At 44.1% G+C, this 21,383-nt stretch overlaps 1 protein-coding gene across 1 annotated transcript in view; it reads left to right on the top strand.

Moving 5' to 3' along the window:
- The window catches only part of RRAGD (Ras related GTP binding D), an 85,205-nt gene that overhangs the window by 56,870 nt on the left and 6,952 nt on the right, over positions 1 to 21,383 (top strand). The window contains exon 6 of the mRNA XM_075862143.1: positions 3,037 to 3,179. Within this exon, the coding sequence (XP_075718258.1) occupies positions 3,037 to 3,179 (143 nt within the window). The remainder of the gene's footprint in view (positions 1 to 3,036; positions 3,180 to 21,383) is intronic.

Genomic DNA, 21,383 nt, shown 5'->3' with positions numbered 1-21,383 from the left:
CATTACATATGCCCTCACATTATAAATTGAAATACCAGTAATACTCCAAACAAAACTACTACCAAGCAAAATCCACACTCCAAAAGCCAAATGGCGATCGCTCCCCTCTGAACCCTACAGTGTGCACAAACAGCAGTTTACTTCCAAATATATGGCATCGCCATACCCGGGAGAACCATTTTAACAATTTTTCGGGGGTGTGTCTCCAGTGGCACAAGCTGGGCACTATATATTTGCCATTGAAATGGCATATCTGGGGAAAAATTTAGAATTTTACTCTGCACCATCCGCAGTGCAATAATGTATGGAAAAGATTTTCATTTTCACGGCCTAATTCCAATTTCAATTTCTGCAAAAAACCTGTGCGGTCAAAATGCTCACTATACCTCTAGATAATTTCCTCAATGGGTGTAGTTTCCAAAATGGGGTCACTTGTGGGGGGTTTTCACTGTTTTGTCCCCTCAGGGGCTTTGCAAATGTGACATGGCCTCCGCAAACCAACATTTTCTTTGAAAAAAATGTAGATTTTAATTTTTATGGCCTACTTTCAATAATTTCTGCAATAAACCTGTGGGGTCAAAATGCTCCCTATAACTTTAGATAATTTCCTTGAGGGGTGTAGTTTCCCAAAATGGGTCACTTTTGGGGGATTTCCACTGTTTTGGCACCACAAGAGTCCTTCAAACTTGACATGGTGCCCAAAATATTCTAATAAAAAGAAGGCCCCAAAATCCACTAGGTGCTCCTTTGATTCAGTCCATTAGCACGCTAGGGCCACATGTGGTATATTTCCTAAAACTGCAGAATCAGGGCAATAAATATTGAGTTGCATTTCTCTGGTAAAACTTTCTGTATTACAAAAACAATGGATTAAAAATGAATTTCTGCAAAAAAAAATAAAAAATTTGTCAATTTCACCTCTACTTTGCTATAATTCCTGTGAAACTTCTTAAGGGTTAAGAAACTTTCTAAATGCTGTTTTGAATACTTTGAGGAGTGAAGTTTTTAAAATGGGGTGACTTATTGGGGGTTTCTAATATATAAGACCCTCAAAGTCACTTCACAACTGAACTGGCCCCTGTAAAAATATCTTTTTGAAATTTTCTTGAAAATGTGAGAAATTGCTACTGAAGTTCTAAGCCTTGTAACATCCTAGAAAAATAAAAGGATGTTCAAAAAACCATGCCAATCTAAAGTAGACATATGGGGGATGTTAATTGGCAACAATTTTGTGTAGTATTACTATTTGTCTTACAAGCAGATACATTTAAATTTCGAAAAATGAACAGTTTTGCAATTTTTCGCAAAATTTTGGTGTTTTTCACAATTAAATACTGAATGTATCGAGCAAATTTTGCCAGTAACATAAAGTCCAATGTGTCACGAGAAAATGATCTCAGAATCGCTAGGATAGATAAAAGCATTCCGAAGTTATTACCACATAAATTGAAACTTGTCAGATTTGAAAAATGAGGCTCTGTCAGGAATGTCAAAAGTGGCCAAAGAGAGAAGGGGTTAAAACTTGAAATTCCCCTAGTAAGACAAAAATAAATAAATATTGCTCAATAAAGTTTTTGAGAAAAACCGTACAAAAAGAAAAATAGTTTTCATTAAAAAAACTTATCAAACATAAAAATAATGCATATTTGTTATTTCCGTAATCGTAATGCCTCATGGTATAATGGTGATATTTTATCTATACTGCACAGTAAATGGCATAATAATAAATCATAACGTACAGTATATGTACTTTGAAATACAATGGAAAAATTCAACTCGTCATGTAAGAAAAAAAAACCAAAGCCCTTAACTGCGTTGTCAGGATAAATAAAAAATTTATTTAAAAGTTGTGGTTGCCAGAATGCATTGAAACATATACAAAAAAAAAACTGGCAGCTTCCCTAATGGGTTAATACAACGTATAGTTTAAAATGTCCATGTTTTACTCTGTCCTTTATTCATAAACATGCTCTACATGTGTGCCAATCCTTTGAAGGCACATATGGATGCATTTCTCCTTTTCATATCTTTTCTTGGTACATTATGACCTTCCCACATGCAAAAATCGAATAGTAGAGGTTTGGGGACCGACCTCAGAAGCAATTTCCCAGGACCACAGGGACCAATCCAGGAGCCCAAAAATTTGGAAGGCTATTATTCCCTATGTATGGAGACCTTTTAATCACCATGTATGTACGGGACCACAACAACATGCATTCATTATTCTTTTGTGAGTACGTATTAAATAGTAACAAGAAAGAGCAGTGAGAGACAGCCACAGGTGCTACTGCCCACAGAAGTCAATAGAGACGGGAGGGGGCAGCAGGAGCAGAGAGGAGACAGACTGCTGGTAAGAATTATATGTCACCCCAGACAGTGTAGCTAGATTCTCAGCTACACTGATTAGTACTGCTGTATGATGTCATCCATGTTGCTTCTGCTTCTAAGGATGTTCTACAGAGAGATATAGGAGCAGATATGATAGTAGTTAGACTCCATCCACTAGCTCAGCGAAAACTGAGAATAAGAGAGCCTACAGAGGGTTAAAAAAACGGCTTAAAAAATGACATATACAAGTCATATAATGGCCAGAAATAGTGTTAATTCCTCATGTACACACAAATGATAGCTTATTCTGAAAAGTCACCTGAAAAGTTCGGTACCCTTTAATTGAGTTCTGCTCAAAACCAGCTATATAAAGTTAAGCATATATGGATATTCTGCTATCCTTTTGTGAAGTGTATCATGTGTATCACAAATGTTCTGAGGTAATGCATCAGTGAATCGAATATAAAAAAATTATTGCAGAGAAAAGCAGTGGTTTTGCTCATAGCAACCAATCAGATACTAGCTGCCATTTTTCTAGTACAGGTTAGAAAAATAAAGCAACAATCTGATTGGGTACAGTTGCTAACAATTTCCTTTTGTACCAGTTGTTTTTACTCCAGTACACCTGTAACTTCTGGAATTGCTTATATTTTTCCTGGATTATTTTTATGCTTACTTGCTTTACTCTATTCCCTTTTCTATTACCAGGTTGAAAGAAGCAGGCACACCTTATGACAAAGAATCGCTGGCAATTATAAAATTAAACAATACCACAGTCTTGTATTTAAAGGAAGTGACAAAATTCCTAGCTCTTGTATGTTTTGTGAGAGAAGAGAGTTTTGAAAGAAAAGGTAAAAGCTTTACTGAACAAGACAAACTGAAGGCAAATATTTAAGGAGTAACTCTACTTATACTGACATTATATAGAAAAACAATTATAGATCCAGAACGGCTGCCATTGCTGTAGGATCACATTACATTCTTCAACGATGGAGGCCATTCTGGATACAGGATCCATGGAGACAGTGGCGGATTAAGTAGACCATAGGCCCTGGGCTGTTATCCAAACTTGGGCCCGCCTTCTCCACTGCCGCCCTACCGTGCCGTAACTATTGTTAACACTACCTTTTTGTGCAAGCATTAATAAATGTGTGTTACGATTCCCCTTGTCAAAGGGCTGTGGGCCCTACATAATGACCGTATCACACTGTGCAGGGACACATCCTCCTGACCCGGGAAATGGTAACACCAATTTTTCTATCAGTCCTGGACTGCACAAAGACTTTTTGTGAAATACAAGGATTTCCTATAATAAACATGTCAGGAGAGGTGACAGATTCTCTATAAATCCAGTGACTTTTAGGTGACGACTTCTCAGATTCTAGTAGTTTTTTTCCTCTTTTCTTTTCCCGGCCAAGATCCATTTATGCAGAATTTACCACTCAGATGTCTTCAGCTCCTCACTTTTCCAACATTTCCACACCTATAAACGAAGAATTATCCTGGTGCCGCACACTGTGCCCCTAAATATAATAGCCCCATACACTGCGCCCCTGAATAAAATGGGGTCAAACACTGTAAAACACCACATACACAGTGCTCACTGTACGTAGTGCCACACACAGCCCCTGTAGATAGCAACACAAACTGCCCCTGTAAATAGCATCACACCCCGCTGTAGAAAGCGCCACACAGACCCCCTGTAGATAGCATCAGAGACAGCTCCCTGTAGACAGCACCACACACAGCCCCCTGTAGATAGCGCCACACAGTCCTCTCCCTCTTGTAAATAGTGCCGCACAGCCCCCTATATATAGTGCCACATTACCCCCCTTATATATAGTTGTAACGGCTGCCGCTCCGTTCCCCACCGTCCCCACGGCCTCTGCTCCGGTTCCAGCGTCCTCCATCTCCAGCTGCTCATCCCGAGCTCCACTTACCCGGTCCAGACTCTCTGCTGGCCCTGGACGGCGGCGTCAGGTGAGTGCATCCCTTACCTCCCTCTGCGGTCGTCATTCTCGATGTGCGGCTGCAGTCACTAGAGGGCGCGCGCTGACTTGTCCTGTCTGAAAGGGCCAGCGCGCCTTAATTCCTAAGAACTTCCTATTTAAGGTCCCTCCTCCCTTGCATCCCTGCTTGTTCAACCAAGTTCCCCGTGAGTTCCCTGTGCCCTGGTTCCCTGTTTTCCGTTCCTTCTGCCTTTGTCTGGATTTCCCGTTACTGACCTCTGCTTGAACTTGACTATCCTTGTCTGCCGCCTGCCTTGACCTATTGCTGCCATACCCGTTACGACGTCTGCCGCCTGTTCTGACTTCTGCCTATCCATCGGACTGCCTCTACCCGCTGTGACAAGCGTTGCCTGGGTTCCAAGCACCATCTCCCAGACGACACAGAGGATCCACGAACAAACCGGTGAGAACCGTTATAGCTTGAACAAGCCATGGATCCCCTTGACACAGCCCTGCCTGACACGGCTGATATGGCTCAGGAGCTCTCTAGACAACGAGTCCGCCAAGATCACCTGTTTCAGCTACTGCAGAATGTGTCCACTCGTTTGAACGAACTAGCACCTCCGGTGCCTCCGTTACCACCACCACCACAGCAAGCTCCTGTCTACAGTCCTGGACTACACCTACCTACGCCTGCCCGCTATGAGGGAGACCCCAAGACCTGCAGGGGATTTGTTAACCAATGCACCATCCACTTTGAAGTCATGGCACATCAGTTTTCATCAGACCGGGCTAAGGTGGCCTATATCCTGTCCCTGCTGTCTGGTGAAGCGCTGGCTTGGGCATCACCCTTTTGGGAGAGAAACGACCCGATCATGTACAACATTCAGAACTTTCTCTCCACATTTAAAAGGGTGTTTGAAGAACCGGGCCGAGCCTCTTCTGCAGCTTCCTCTCTACTCAAGCTCCGACAAGGAACCTCCACTGTAGGCCAATACGCCATTCAATTCCGCACCCTGGCTACTAAACTCCAGTGGAATAATGAGGCTTTGGTATCGACCTTCTGGGAGGGTCTGGTGGGCCGAATCAAGGATGAACTTGCTGGCCGAGACCTTCCACCGTCCTTGGATGACTTGATCACTCTAGCTAACCGTATAGATATACGTTTCCGTGAGAGACATCCGTGAGAGAATCTGCTCGAGGCAATCGGACCTCACAATTGGCACCAACCTTACAAAGACCTCTTCTGGCCTCATCTTCCTCCCGGTCGGACGAACCCATGCAGGTTAAGAGAACAAGACTCACGCCTGAGGAGCACCAGAATAGACGCAAGTTGTATTTATGTCTGTATTGTGGTGGAAAAACGCACTTCCTCAGAGACTGTCCAGTGAGGCCGGAAAACTCCAACGCCTAGGGCAAGTAGGAGAGGCTACCCTAGGTGGAATACCTTCCTCTCAGAAGATGACCATACCAGCGAAGCGGTCCTTTGCAGGAACCACTTTCGGCATTCAAGCCTTCCTAGATTCCGGATCTGCTGGGAATTTTCTGTGCCGGTCCTTGGTAAATCGCTACCAAATCCCAGTGCAAAGACTAACCAAACCATTGTCCATTGCTTCTGTAGATGGGAGGCTCCTACAGGAAACTATCTATCTCGTCACCGAGCCCATTCTCCTGTTAACTGGGGCGCTGCACCAGGAATGTATCTCCTTCTATGTGTTAAAGAACTCTCTGAACTCTTTGCTTCTAGGTCTACCGTGGTTGCAGAAGCACTCTCCTGTTATTGACTGGACGCCAAATTACTTGCTGGAGTGACTTCTGTCACCAACATTGTCTACAATCTATTCGCCCACCTATGCCTCAGTCTACAGAACCTAACTCAGCAGGACTTCCTACTCCATACAAAAGCTTCTCGGATGTCTTCTGCAAACAACAAGCTGAATCGCTGCCTCCTCACAGGCCATACAACTGTGCCATAGACCTGGTCCCCAACGCCACGCCTCCCAGAGGTAGAGTCTACTCTTTGTCTTTGCCCGAGACTGAGACCATGTCTCGGTATGTCCAGGAGAATCTGGAAAGAGGATTCATCCGTAAGTCCTCCTCTCCTGCTGGCGCAGGGTTTTTCTTTGTGGGAAAAAAAGACGGCTCCCTGCGTCCTTGTATTGATTACAGAGGATTAAATAATATCACGTTAAAGAACAAGCACCCGTTACCATTGATCTCAGAACTCTTTGACCGTCTACAGGGGGTAACAATCTTCACCAAACTAGACCTTCATGGAGCTTTTAATCTCATCCGTATCCGCGAGGGAGACGAATGGAAAACCGCCTTCAATACTCGTGATGGGCATTTTGAATACCTTGTCATGCCCTTTGGACTTTGTAATGCTCCTGCGGTTTTCCAGGCCTTTGTTAATGACATTTTTTGAGATCTGTTGTACAGCTGTGTGGTGATATACCTAGATGACATTTTAATCTTTTCTCCCAATATTCAAACTCATCGTGTGCATGTGCGCCAAGTGTTACAACGTCTGCGAGAGAACTCTCTGTTTGCCAAGCTAGAGAAATGCCTCTCCGAGAGAACCAGCCTGCCTTTCTTGGGGTATGTCATTTCTGACCAGGGTCTTCAAATGGATCCAGCCAAGCTGTCCTCAATTCTCAACTGGCCTCGTCCGCAAGGACTCAAAGCGGTCCAACGCCTGCTAGGATTCGCAAATTATTACCGCCAGTTTATTCCTCATTTCTCCTCTATGACAGCTCCTATTTCTGCTCTGACCAAAAAAGGGGTTAATGCTAAAGACTGGACCAAGGAGGCCGGAGCCGCATTCCAAGCTCTAAAAGCTGCCTTCTCTTCTGCCTCAGTCCTACGTAGACCGGATTCCACCAAACCCTTTGTTCTGGAGGTCGATGCTTCTTCTGTGGGAGTTGGAGCTATTCTGTCACAAAAGACTTGTAGAGGGAGACTGCTGGCCTGCGTTTTTTTACTCCAAATCGTTCACATCTGCTGAAAAAAATTATGGAATTGGAGATAAAGAACTTTTAGCAATTAAATTGGCCCTGGAGGAATGGAGACATTTGCTTGAGGGTGCACGGCACTCCATCATCATTTACACAGATCATAAAGAGCTCCTACACTTACAAACTGCTCAACGCCTAAACTCTCGCCAAGCTCGGTGGGCATTATTCTTCTCCAGATTCGATTTTCAGCTTCATTACAGACCTGCTGGAAAGAATACCAAGGCTGACGCCTTATCTCACTGTTTTGATCCCACAGACCAAGAGCCCAGCCCACAGTTTATTATAGATCCGAAACGTATTGTGATCGCTGCTCCTGCTGAAGTGGTACACATTCCCTGAAGAAAGACCTACGTATCCCCGAAACAGAGGGATTGTGTTCTTCGTTGGGGTAATGCATCCAGGGTTTCTGGGCACCCAGGCATCAAAAAAACTCTCAATTTGATTGGTCGTCAGTACTGGTGGCCGTCCATGTCCCAAGACACTAAAGACTTTGTTTCTGTCTGCTCCACTTGCTCTCAAAATAAAGTCTCCCATTCAAGACCTGCTGGCCTTTTGCACCCCCTGCCCGTGCCTGACTCTCCCTGGTCACACATTAACATGGACTTCATCACCGATCTGCCTAGTTCTGCTGGGTGTACCGTGATCTGGGTTGTGGTGGATCGCTTTTCCAAGATGGCACACTTTGTACCTCTCCCAGGCCTTCCGTCATCTTCCCGACTGGCAACGCTGTTTGTCGAGCACATCTATCGCCTGCATGGTCTCCCTAAGCATATTGTTTCTGACAGAGGAGTTCAGTTCACATCCAAGTTCTGGAGAGCCTTGTGCAAAATGCTGGAGGTCAAACTAGACTTCTCTTCCACGTACAATCCCCAATCCAATGGTCAAGTGGAGCGGATAAACCAAATACTTGAAGCTTTCCTCAGGAATTTCGTGTCTCTGCGACAAGACAACTGGGCAGGTCTGCTTCCATGGGCCGAATTTGCCTACAACAACCATACGGGGGAAACTACCCGCTCTTCTCCCTTCTTCTTGGTGTATGGCCAGCACCCAGGAATTCCCCTACCAGTCTCTGTGCCTTCTGAGGTTCCAGCTGCTAACACGGTCCACCGCGACATTGTACAGATTTGGCAAACGGCCAAGGACTCCATCCACAGAGCCATAGCCAGGTTTAAAAGAGACGTGGATAAAAGACGCAGGATACCGCCACAGCTCCTTCCTGGGGATAAAGTCTGGCTATCCACCCGGTACATACGTCTGAAGACCCCTTGTTACAAGCTCGCTCCTCGGTTTCTGGGCCCCTATGAAATAACTAAACAAATTAATCTTGTAACTTTCAAACTTCGCCTTCCTTAGTCTATAAAAATCTCTAATTCATTCCACATTTCTCTGCTGAAACCCACTATAATCAACCGGTTTTCTAAGAAAATTCCTGTCCATCCTGCGCCAGCGGCTGATGCCGAATTTGAAATTCAAGAGATCCTGGATGACAAACGATCACGGGGGTGATTATGGTACCTGGTGGACTGGAAAGATTATGGTCCTGAGGAGAGATCATGGGAGCCCGTGGAGAATATCAACGCCCCAGCTCTCATCAAGGACTTTGAGTGAAGGTTTCCAAGCAAGCCTAAAAAGAGGGGGCGTAAAGGGGAGGGTGGATACTGTAAAGGCTGCCGCGCCGTTCCCCGCCGTCCCCACGGCCTCTGCTCCGGTTCCAGCGTCCTCCATCTCCAGCTGCTCATCCCGAGCTCCACTTACCCGGTCCGGACGCTCTGCTGACCCTGGACAGCGTCAGGTGAGTGCATCCCTTACCTCCCTCCGCGGTCGTCATCCTCGATGTGCGGCTGCAGTCACTAGAGGGCGCGCGTGCGCCTTAGTTCCTAAGAACTTCCTATTTAAGGTTCCTCCTCCCTTGCATCTCTGCTTGTTCAACCAAGTTCCCCGTGAGTTCCCTGTGCCCTGGTTCCCTGTTTTCCGTTCCTTCTGCCTTTGTCTGGATTTCCCGTTACTGACCTCTGTTTGAACTTGACTATCCTTGTCTGCCGCCTGCCTTGACCTATTGCTGCCATACCCGTTACGACGTCTGCCGCCTGCCTTGACCTATTGCTGCCATACCCGTTACGACGTCTGCCGCCTGCCTTGACCTATTGCTGCCATACCCGTTACGACGTCTGCCGCCTGTTCTGACTTCTGCCTCTCCATCCGGCTGCCTCTACCTGCTGTGCCAAGTGTTGCCTGGGTTCCAAGCACCATGTCCCAGACGACACCGAGGATCCATGAACAAACCGGTGAGAACCGTTATAATAGTGCTACACAGCCCCCCTTGTATAGTGTCACACAGCCCTCTCCATTGTATATAGTGCCACACAGCCCCCCTTGCATATAGTGCCACACAGCCCCCTCTTGTATATAGTGCCATACAGCCCCCTCCCATTTATATAGTGCCACACAAACCCCTTGTAGATAGTGCCACACAGCCCCCCTTGTATATAGTGCCATGCAGCCCCCCTCCCTTTTATATAGTACCACACAGCCCCCTTGTATATAGTGCCACACAGCCCCCTCCCTTCTATACAGTGCCACACAGCTCCCCCTTGTATATAGTGCCATACATCCCCCTGCCTTTTATATAGTGCCACACAGCTCCCCCCTTGTATATAGTGTCATACAGCCCCCTCCCTTTTATATAGTGCCACACAGCTCCCCCCTTGTATATAGTGCCACACAGCCCCCCTCCCTGGTATACAGTGCCACACAGCTCCCCCTTGTATAGTGGCATTGAGCCCCCTCCACTTTATATAGTGCAAGGCAGATCCCCACCATTGTATACAGTGCCACACAGCCCCCCTTTCTTGTATACAGTGCCACACAACTTCCCCTTGTATGTAGTGCCATACAGCCCCCTCTTATATAGTGCCACACAGCTCCCCCTCCCTTGTATATAGTGCCACACAGCCCCCTCCCTTGTATACAGTGCCACACAGCTCCCCCTTGTATATAGTGCCACACAGCCCCCTCCCTTTTATATGGTGCCACACAACTCCCCCTCCCTTGTATATAGTGCCACATAGCACCCCCCCTTGTATATAGTGCTACACAACAGGAGCTACACTAGTGGAGTCCCTGGCCAGAGCATCGGAAGTGCTCTGGTAAGGTACTCCGGCCCTTGTGAAGTTCCTTACATCACTGTCCATATATGGAGCTTCCCCAAGGCAAAAAGTCCACAGGCAGAGCGTGTCCGATGCTTTGCATAGGAACTCCGGCATTGGAAAGCTCTTGACTAAACTGTCCAAAAATAGACAGTGATGTAGGTAGGTTCCCAACGTATACGTTTAACATATATCTATGACAAATGCTATACAGTGGCATCCGTCACCCATAGGCTCCCATGTTAACAAAAAGTATACTGCGTGGAATACGTTTTTCTTTTGCTGGATTCCACAGGATGGACTAGTGTAGTCTACTATGCTATTTCACACTTCAAAAAAAAGATATACTGACCTATACCAGCAGGACGAAGTAAAAAAGGACACTCTTCAGACAACTACGTTATTCTATGCAGCTAAAAAAATTGTAACCCTGAAGTATACCGCCTGGCGAAAGCCAAAATTGCAATCTTTTGGTTCCCGTTGGTTCAATGGGAGCCTATGTGTACGTTTGGCACATGCGCAGGGAGTTTTTCTGACGCATACGTCAAACATGTTGCTAAAACACAGTGTAAAAGGGACTGTATAATTTCTCCTCCTTATGACATTAACAATTTTCCCATCTAGTAACTAGGACTTGTTGCATCAGAAATAATGTTGACTGTTAATGTTAAAATGTTATAGTAAAGAATCAAGAAAAGATGTAAAAGAGTAACAGTGGATGACATTTTTTAAAACAGTTCAATACATAATGCTAATACCAATATATAAAGTAATATTATTATTAGGACCTATTAAAGCCGTGTTTATGATAATGGTGATACCTTCCTTCTTCTGGACGTAGAGGATGCCCCTTGTCATGGTTACAGGCCTAGATATATAAAAGATCATTAGACAGATCTTTATACTGTCCATTCATTTATTGTTACAATATAATTAGATCGCCCTTAAAGAGGCTCTGTCACCACATTATAAGTGCCCTATCTCTTACATAATGAGATTGGCGCTGCAATGTAGGTAACAGCTGTATTTTTTTTATTTAGAAAAACGATCTATTTTCACCAAGTTATGAGCGATTTTAGCTTTATGCTAATGACTTTTTTAATGCCAAACTGGGCGTGTTTTTACTTTTGACCAAGTGGGCGTTGTGGAGAGAAGTGTATGACGTTGACCAATCAGCATCATACACTTCTCTCCATTCATGCAATCAGCACATAGTGATCCTGCATTGTTCACTATGTGCTGTCAAATACTCACACATCAATGTTACTGAAGTGTCTTGACAGTGAATAGACATCAGCTCCAGCCAGGACGGGATGTCTATTCACAATCCCGGCACTTCGGTAACGTTTGTGTGGGACTTACAGCACAGCAAGCGTGATCTCGTGAAGTGTCGGATTTGTGAATAAACATCGCGTCCTGGCTGGAGGTGATGTCTATGTCAAGACACTTCAGTAACATTAATGTCTGAGTATGTGACAGCACATAGTGAACAACGCAGGATCACTATGTGCTGATTACATGAATGGAGAGAAGTGTATGACGCTGATTGGTCAGCGTCATACACGTCTCTCCACAACGCCCACTTGGTCAAAATTAAAAACACGCCCAGCTGGGCATTAAGAAAGTCAATAGCATAAAGCTAAAATCGCTCATAACTTGGTGAAAATCGTTTTTCTAAATAAAAAAACTGCTGTTACCTACATTACAGCGCCGATCTCATTATGTAAGAGATAGGGCACTTATAATGTGGTGACAGAGCCTCTTTAAGGCGTCTTTTTTACAAACTAAATAAACCCCAAGTCTGATAATCTCCAAATATACAACTCAGCTCTCTACTCACTGAAATATCTCAACAATGAGATGAACAACCGGAGCAGGTAAAAAAGAGGTGAAATCCTGAACACCACGAAAAACAGAGACAAATTTATAGTTTTTTACCGCTCAGACGGTTGTGGATATAAAGTGTGAAGTGTCCATCAAGGGTTTGACCTTCCCCCAGCTAGCATGCAGAAAGGACGATCCAAATTTCCACTGGTGTGTGTATCTCGCTGGTACTTGTGGTTCCACACAGAAATGAAACTGCAGAAATGCAACTGCTTGCTGTGTATATCCTCGTACTTGATGTTCTAAATCTCCAACAAGGGAGAAAAAGGAGATAGTGCACTACCTTTTGGAAACTACAAATTCCACGAGTTTACTCCATACTTACAAAAACAGATATAGATAAAAGCATAAACTAAGCTCTTGTAACACGCCAAATATTGCAACCCAACCCTGGGTTTCGCCCTTCTGGCTTCCTCTGGGGCAAGTCTGATAATCTATGTTGGTACAGCAATCCACCCTATCCCTTAATTACCTTGCTTGCCCTCCTCTGCACCAACTTAAATTCACCTATGTCCTTCTTATAGACAGGTGTCCAAAATTGCACACAATAAATATATTTTATGTGTGGTTTGACAAGTGATTTGTAGATAGGCAAAACTATATCCTTGTCATGTGCATCTATGCCTTTTTTGAAGTATCCCATGATTTTATTTGCCTTGGCAGCAGCTGCCTGGCACTGGTTGCTAAAGGTAAGTTCACTGTTCACCAATATCCTTAAGCCCTTTTAAGTGGCAGTAATGTATAATTTGTTACCCCGGCCCAAGTATATAATCTTACATTTATCCACATTAAACTTAATTTGCCATTTGTCCACCCACGCCTCCAGCTTCCCAAATCCTTCCGTTATAATTTATTATCCTCCTCTGTGATGATTACAATAAGCTTTTTAGAGTAAATATTGAAATTATACTGTGTAATCCCTCTACATAGTCATTAGTAAACAATTTTGAAAAAGATGGCTCAATATTGACCATTTGGGGCACCCCACTGGTAACTTTGATGCAAGGAATGTTCTATCAATAATCACCCTCTGTTTTCTATCACTGAGCCAGTTGTTAACCCAATTACACAAATTTTCCCCCAGTTCCAGCACTTTCATTTTATGTACCAACCTTTTATGTGTCACAGTATCAAATGCAATTGAAAAGTCTAAGGCCTCATGCACACGAGCGTGCATTTGCGGCCGCTTACTATCCGCAATTGCGGATAGTATAGAACACATGCTATCCTATGGGCCAAAGCACACGACCGTGGTGTCCACGGTCCGTGCATTGCCCAAACCCGACCGCAAAAAAAACCAGGACTCATTGGCGTCAATGCACATCTTGTGTGTGCAAGGTCCGTGACAGCTATGGTCGTGTGCATAAGTCCTTAATACAGAATATCCACAACCTCACCCTGGTCCAGTCTAGAACTTACCTCCTCATAAAAGCTGATTAGATTAGTTTAACAGGACCAATGCCTTATAAACCCATGCTGATATTGTGTTATAAGGTTATTTTCATTATGATACTCCAGAATAGTATTCCTTAGAAAACTTTCAAATATCTTACCAAGAGGGTAAATTTACAGGCCTATAGTTTTCGTGGCTCACTTTTTGACTCCTTTGTGAGTATTCGCCAGTCCTGTAGAACATTATTATTGCCACTAAGGCAAGCAATAACCAATTCCGTCACTACTATAACAAAAGTTTGTGAGAAATGATTGTATTGAGTAAAACGTAATATTAATATTATAATAAAGAACCATAATAAATGAGTTAAAAACCAAACAATGGTTCTACAACTATGTTATCCATATATAAATGGGTAATGCTCTGCTATATGGCAGTAGAAATACTGATTCCATGTGCACTCCTCTAATACAATATTGTCAGAAGAGATGCAGCTGCAGTCCACATCAAAATTATTTTACTAAATAAGAAGGACCACTCGTTGGGATTAAAACATGAAATCAAAGCCCCCGAACATTTTTCCCCAAAAAAATTGCATCTTTGCGGGGTTATGACAAAACTTGTTGGGGAAGGGGTGGTATTTGATTTTATGTTTACCATGTGGTATAAATCACATGCTAACTTTATTTTAGGGGTCCATACGAATAGGACAATACAAAATTTATATAGTTCTTTATGTTTTAGTACTTTAGCACAATATAAGCAAGTTTTCTAAAAAAAAAAAAAAAACATTCCCATAAAACTTGCTTTCATTGTGTAAAAGTACTAAAACATAAAAAAATAAAGTTAACGTTTTATATATAACATATAATAATTTGCAAAAAACAATGATGGAATTGCTGTTTTTCTACATTATCCCCTCAAATAAATGAATAAATGTTAATCAATAAATTATATTTTTTCAAAATGGCTCCAATAAAAACTACCACTGGTTCCAAAAAAACGAGCCATCATACAGTATCATTGAAGCAAAAATATGGCTTTAGGAATGCGAATATGCAAGAGCGAAAATAAAAATAGCTTGGTCTTGAAAGCTTAAAATAGGCTGGTACTTAACCCATTGGCGCAGAATCATGTACATGCACGGCACAGAATGCAGCCATTAGCGCATTCCACCGTGCATGTACGTGAAGGAGATCGTGCGGGCGCAGAAGCTGTACCCACATGATTGCCGCGGGAGCCCGGCTGTGACTGACAGCCGGGCTCCCACTGCAAAGGCAAGGATTGGAGAAACTTCCAATATCGGCGGTTTAAAACCTTAAATGCCGCAAACAATAGCGACAGCGACATTTAAGTTGTTTGACAGAGGGAGCTCTCTCTGTCACCGATCAGCGGCCCGCGAATGCAATCGCCGACGTTTTGCCATGGCAACCGGGGGCCCAACAGGTGCCCCCAGGCCTGCCCTGGCAGTATGCCTATTAGGCTAATAGGTTGCCTATTTACACTGACAGGCAAGTATACCAAAGCATTATATAAGCGATCAGAAGATCGCATGGTAAAGTCCCCTAGTGGGACTAATAACATATTTTTTTAAATATATCGACATAAAAATAAAAAAGTTACCATTCTTGGAAGGCGGGGAGGATAAAACGAAAAAGAATGCTTGGTCCTTAAGGCCGAACTAGACCTGGTCCTTAAGTGGTTAAAGGGTAGCTAAACTTTCTAAAAACTTTTGACGTGTCATAGTGAAACAGTGCTAGAACACCCACAGATTGCTAAAACAATGTGGCAGAATCTCAGGTGAGCACTGTGCCGATTCGTTTCTGAACGTCTTTCCTTGGAAAGCCAAATGAGCGGTGAACGAGCTCATAGACGTGCCCCTTTCTTGGCTTTCTGAGAAAAGCCGATCAGAAACGAAGCAGCACAGGGCTTCTGCCGCTTTGTTTTAGCGATTTGTGGGGGTCTCAGTGCTCTGAGTTTTTTTTAAAGTTTATTTACCCTTTAAGAGAGGTTAAAGAGGACCTATCACCTGGATAAGGTTATGTGTTTTAATAGATAAATTGTTAGCCCCATAAAAATAAATAACTACCGTATTTTTCGGACTATAACACGCACCTGACCATAAGACGCACCCAGGTTTTAGACAACAGAAAATAGGACAAAAATAATTAGTTAAAAAATAATTTATTCCGTTTCACCACATTCTGAGTCAACATTTTTTATAAATTTTTAACATCGATTGAGCGGTGTGAGGGCTTATTTTTTATGGGACGAGCTGTAGTTTTATTAGCACCATTTTTTGGTACATACGATTTTTTGGATCACTTTTTTTTTTATTTCATTTTTTAAGCGCTAAGGTGGCCAAAAAACTATTTTGATGCTTTACATTTTTAAACACACCGTGCGGGTTAAATAATGGTATATTGTAATAGATCAGACTTTTACGGACGCAGCGATACCAAATTATTTTATTTTTTACATTGTGCTCGGGGAAAATTGGGAAAAGGTTTTGTTTTTTTTTACTTTTAATATTTTTTTTACACTCCTGAAAATGTATCTAACATTTTTTTTTTTTTTACACATTTTATTAGTTCCCTTAGGGGACTTGAACTAGCAGCCACTTGGTTACATGTGGAGTCACTGAAACAGTGTAACTCGCTGAGCTACGCTGTCTCCCTAACTCCCATAGTAGTGAATGGCAGTTACGGAAGCAGTGTAGCATGCGAGCTACGCTGTTTCCATAAGTACTGTTTAGTTCTATGGGAGTTGCGGAAACAGCGTAGCTCAGCGAGTTACGCTGTTTCAGTAACTCCACATACAATCAAGTGGCTGGGAGAGTGCAGAAAGCTAGAACACAGATTAGGGGGCCCCGTTCTAGAGGTGGGACCTGCATCTACTGGACATTTATGACATATCCTGTTGATATGTCATAAATGTCCTTCATAGAAAAACCCCTATAAATGCCGCTGTCGCTATTGACCGTGGCATTTAACTAGTTAAAGGGGTTTGCCATAAAACACATGTATCCCCTATCCACAGGATAGGGGCTACATGTAAGATAAGGAAAACAGGAGACCAAAAGTCACCAAAAGCACTTAATGAGAAGCCTGGACTTCCGGGTTCTGTTCTGCAGCTTCATAGAGATCAATGGAGAGCCGCTCGTGCATGCGCAGAAGAATCCCATTGATCTCTATGAAGCTGCCGGACACAGAAAGCGGAAGTCACAGCTTCTCATGCAGCGCTCTTGGTAACTTTCGGTCCCCGTTCTCCTTATCGATCACACATGTATCCCCTACCCTGCGGATAGGGGATACATGTGTTTTATGGCACAAGCCTTTAAACTGTGAGGAACAGCAAAATTGCTGTTCCTGGCCGTTAGAGCAGCGTGTCAGAAGCTGACATCTGCAGTGTATGGAGCGGGCTCAGCTCGTGAGCCCGCTCCATACATCATCGCCCCCCCCCCCCCCCAAGCTCCATGATGTGCCGGCCCGCCATGGGTGGGAAGGGGTTAAGTAATGAAGCGGTCATGGGGCCCGGCGATGCCGGGTCCATTGACTGTGGACTATAAGACGCAGGGACTTTTTATCAAGATTTATTCTTGCTAAAAACTGCGTCTTACCGTCCGAAAAATAAATATAACTTATTTAAAAAAATATAAAAACGGTTTATGGGACCCGTGCACATTGTGTTATTTAAAAAATACCCAAAACAGCAAAGATCAAATGCCCTGACTGCAAGCTCAAAAATAAGCCAATAATGAGGTTCCTGCAGGGGATGATCCCAGGGTTAAAGGTTTTTTTTCGGAGTTAAAACTTGTATGTGTTAATGCTTTTAACTTGGGAATGTCAATACATTTGTAATGTACTTAGAGTTTCAAAATTGGCTCCGTTTCCCGATGCTGCCGTGGGGCTTATGACTGGTGACGTCACTCTCTGCCTGCTGTTTTTATCATCCGTATACCTGTTACGTGGTCTAGTAATTCAAATTTTCTTCCTGGTATACGACACGTCACTAGTGATGTACCGTGTATGAGCTGTTCTGTTATACAGCCAGTAATGTGCATGCGCGGTCCCTGAAGGAATTCTGAGGCAGATTTTTTTCTGCTTGCAAAAAACACTGTGTGAACAGGGCCTATACATGCCAAATGGCATGAGTAAAAGAATATACAGTACAAGGATATTCAGTGCATACATATCCGTTACATGGATAACTAGTGCTGGCAGGGCAAAGAGTAGCTCCTTGCCCTGCCATTCAGTGCCTTTCAATGATGCAAGCGTCGCAATGACGTCATTGCTCAGCTTGCGCCATTGAAAGGTGCTAATTGGCAGGGAAAAGATGTGTCTTGCCCTGCCATTCAGCGCCGTTCAATGATGTAAGCGGCACGATGAGGTCTTCTCGCTGCTTGCGTCGTTAAGCTCCAGCAGACATTGTCAGAAGAGACAAGGCCTGCTAGAGGATGCCGCAGGAACAGGATCAGGTGAGTATATAAAGTTTTTTTTTCAGTCAACAGTGTGAGTGACTTTATCTACAGGGGGCTCTATATTTAGGGGTGCTCTATATATAGGGGGCTATATGTAGGGCACTATCTACAGGGGACTGTATGTGGGGCACTATCTACAGGGGGATCTATGTGTACCACTAACTACATGGGGGTCTATGGTGGCCACTATCTACAAGGAAATCTATGGGGCCCACTATCTACAGTGGGATCTATAGGGGCCCCTATCTACAGTGGGATCTATGGGGGCCACTATCTGCAGGAGGATTTATGTAGGGCACTATCTCCGGGGGCACTATTTACAGTGGGCTCTATTGGGGGCAATATCTACAGGGGACTCTATGGGGAGCAATATCTACAGGAGGCTCTATAGGAGGAACTATGTATGGGGCACTGTCTACAGGGGGCTCTATGTGGGGGACTGTCTACAGGGGGCTCTACGTGGGGCACTAGCTACAGGGGGCTCTATGAGGGGTTCTATTTACAGGCGGTTCTGTGATGGGCACTATCTACAGGGTGCTCTATGGGGGCACTATCTACAGGGGCACGAATTACAGGGGGCACAGTGTGTGTGTGACACAGTGTATAGTGCTATCATAATCAGGGACACAGCGTATGGTGCTCTATGTAATAAGGGACACAGTGTATGGCGCTATTATATTTAGCGGTGCAGTGTATGGCGCAATTATGTTTAGGGGCGTAGTGTGTGGCACCATGAGAATTTTATCTTCGTTTATAGGTGCGGAAATGTTTGAAAAGTGAGAAGCTGGAGGCATCTTAGCGGCAAACTGCAGAAATGGGCCGTGGCCGAGAGAAGTCATCATAGAGGTCTGGACCGGATGAAGAAGACAAGAGAAAAAGAACGACTAGCATCTGAGAAGACATAACCTTACCATTATTCGGCCATGCTGGAAGCTGTATTTTTACGCTGTACAAACCTGTACGGCAGGGGTTGCACTAAATTTGCAAATGATCTCCGTACTAAGCTGTATTTGTGCTGGTACTGTATTTATGTACCGAGCTTTGTTCTGGTGTTGTATTAATGTACTGAGCTTGGTTCTGGTGCTGTATATATGTACTGAGCTTGGTTCTGGGGCTGTATATATGTACTAAGCTTGGTTCTGTTGCCTTATATAGGTACTGAGCTTGGTTCCAGTGTTGTATTTATGTACTGAGCTTGGTTCTGGTACAGTACTTATGTACTGATCTTGGTTCTGGTGCCATATATACATCAGAGCTTGGTTTTGGTGCTGTAATTATATAGGATACTTTTAAAAAACAAAATTGCAGGGCAGATGGAATTGTTGCAATTCATTATCTATTTAATGAGAACCTGTCAGATAATTTTAACCCCTTGAACCACCACCATGCAGTAATACATGACCTTGACAATATTTCCAAACATTCCCCTGTATGTTTTTTTCAGATGCAGCAAAATCTATAAAATCAACTTTTAACATAACGCACACTATATGCTAATTACTCTTTAAAGGGTCACCGGGCCATGCCGCTATCCTAAAATGTCACATAGTCCTGCCTCCAAACCCACCTTTCCATACTTGATTGACATCCCCCTGGCTGTTCTATATCATTACCAGTCTCCACCTCCTTTCTCGGATGCGCCATTGCCTTGTACTTCATGGGCCTGCACCGTGCAGTGAGGTGTACCCTGCCCGGCATCATTGCTGCACCGCGCGTGCCCGGTGAGCACAAGGCACCGGCACATCTACAAGAGTTAGAGGAGGCTGCTAGTTATGTAGAACAGCCATAGGAATGTCAATCAAGATCTAGGGGGGCGCGATTTCAATTTTTGCCTCAGGCAGCAGAAAAGCTAGAATTGGCCCTGAGTACATAGATAAATGTAGCAGCAAATGAAATATTGTGCAAATAAAGAGAGGCATTACATAACCATCATGAATACAGGAACATAAAAACAGGGAGCGTCCACCCCAACATGCATTTTGGCTCTAACAGCCCTCGTCCGGAGGTGGGCAACACAGCGAGTTGTCCTATTTCTTCCTGTAGGCTTGTGGATTCCTTTAAAGTCGTAGTGTAATTCTGTTTTTAATATCCTGCAACAGATTAACCCTGTCTCCTATAAACTTCGGCTGCCTCCTACCCTCAAAATCCCCAACTCCTTTCATGTGTCCCTCCTGAAGCCTGTGGTCCTGAACCGCTACACTAAAACTCCTAGCCCTGCAGTTGCTCCCAGCGGTTATTTTGATGTGTTCGAGGTAAAGGAGATCCTGGACCTCAAGAGGGTAGGAAGGACTTTTTATTTGGAGGATTGGAAGGGGTTTGGTCCAGAGGAAAGGTCCTGGGAGCCAGAGGAGATCCTCAGTGACCCTACCGTCATTAAGAAATTCTTCTCTCGCTGTAACGGCCGCTTTAGCAGACCGCAGACCCCTTCCATCCTGCCAACGTCTTCTCCCCCGAAGAATCCAGCATATGCGGACGTCCTGTCCTGCATTGACCACTAGGGTGTGCGCACGAGCTCATTCCCGCCTTGGGTGCCAACATGTGGGCCAGGGTGCACACATGTTTAGACTTAGTAATTAGCCCATGATCACCCTGGACCATAAGAAGGGCCCTGCCCCCTTGCTTATTGTCTGAGCTTTGTTAGTATTCCCATGTTAGTCTTGCAAATGGTCCCTTAGGGTTATCCTGTTCCCGTTGTTACCTGTTCCCTGCTACCTGTATTCTCTGCTACCGTTGTTCTTGTGCCTAGAAGTTGGAGTCATGTTGTGCCTCCAGTCACGCCTGCTGTGTTACACAGTGCCTGGTGTCATATGCCACGCTTTGCATCATCTGTGCCTAGCCACTGTGACTGTCTGGACTATTCAGGTACTCTTGTGCTGGACTTTGTATTATTGGGTACACTGTGGTTTGGCCAGCTGCCATCCCGCTATGGCGGTGCGGCCTAGTGGGTCCACACACCCACAGATCTTGACAACTAGTATATAACTTTCACAGGATTTAAGATGCTTTTAAAAATGTCCCATTTAGATTGTACACTTTTACTTTTGAGTAAATTGTCCCAGTTTATGCCATTAAGGTAATTTCTTAGCCACTTAAACTTGGCATTCCTGAAGTTTAGTGTTTTCGTAAAAAAAATCTGGAAATACACTATACAAAAATGATACTAAAAGCCAGAGGAGTCCATTTGAGGAA

Source organism: Rhinoderma darwinii, chromosome 4 (assembly GCF_050947455.1).
Source record: "Rhinoderma darwinii isolate aRhiDar2 chromosome 4, aRhiDar2.hap1, whole genome shotgun sequence".
Taxonomy (NCBI): Eukaryota; Metazoa; Chordata; class Amphibia; order Anura; family Rhinodermatidae; genus Rhinoderma; species Rhinoderma darwinii.
This window is presented reverse-complemented; position numbering and strand designations above follow the sequence as displayed.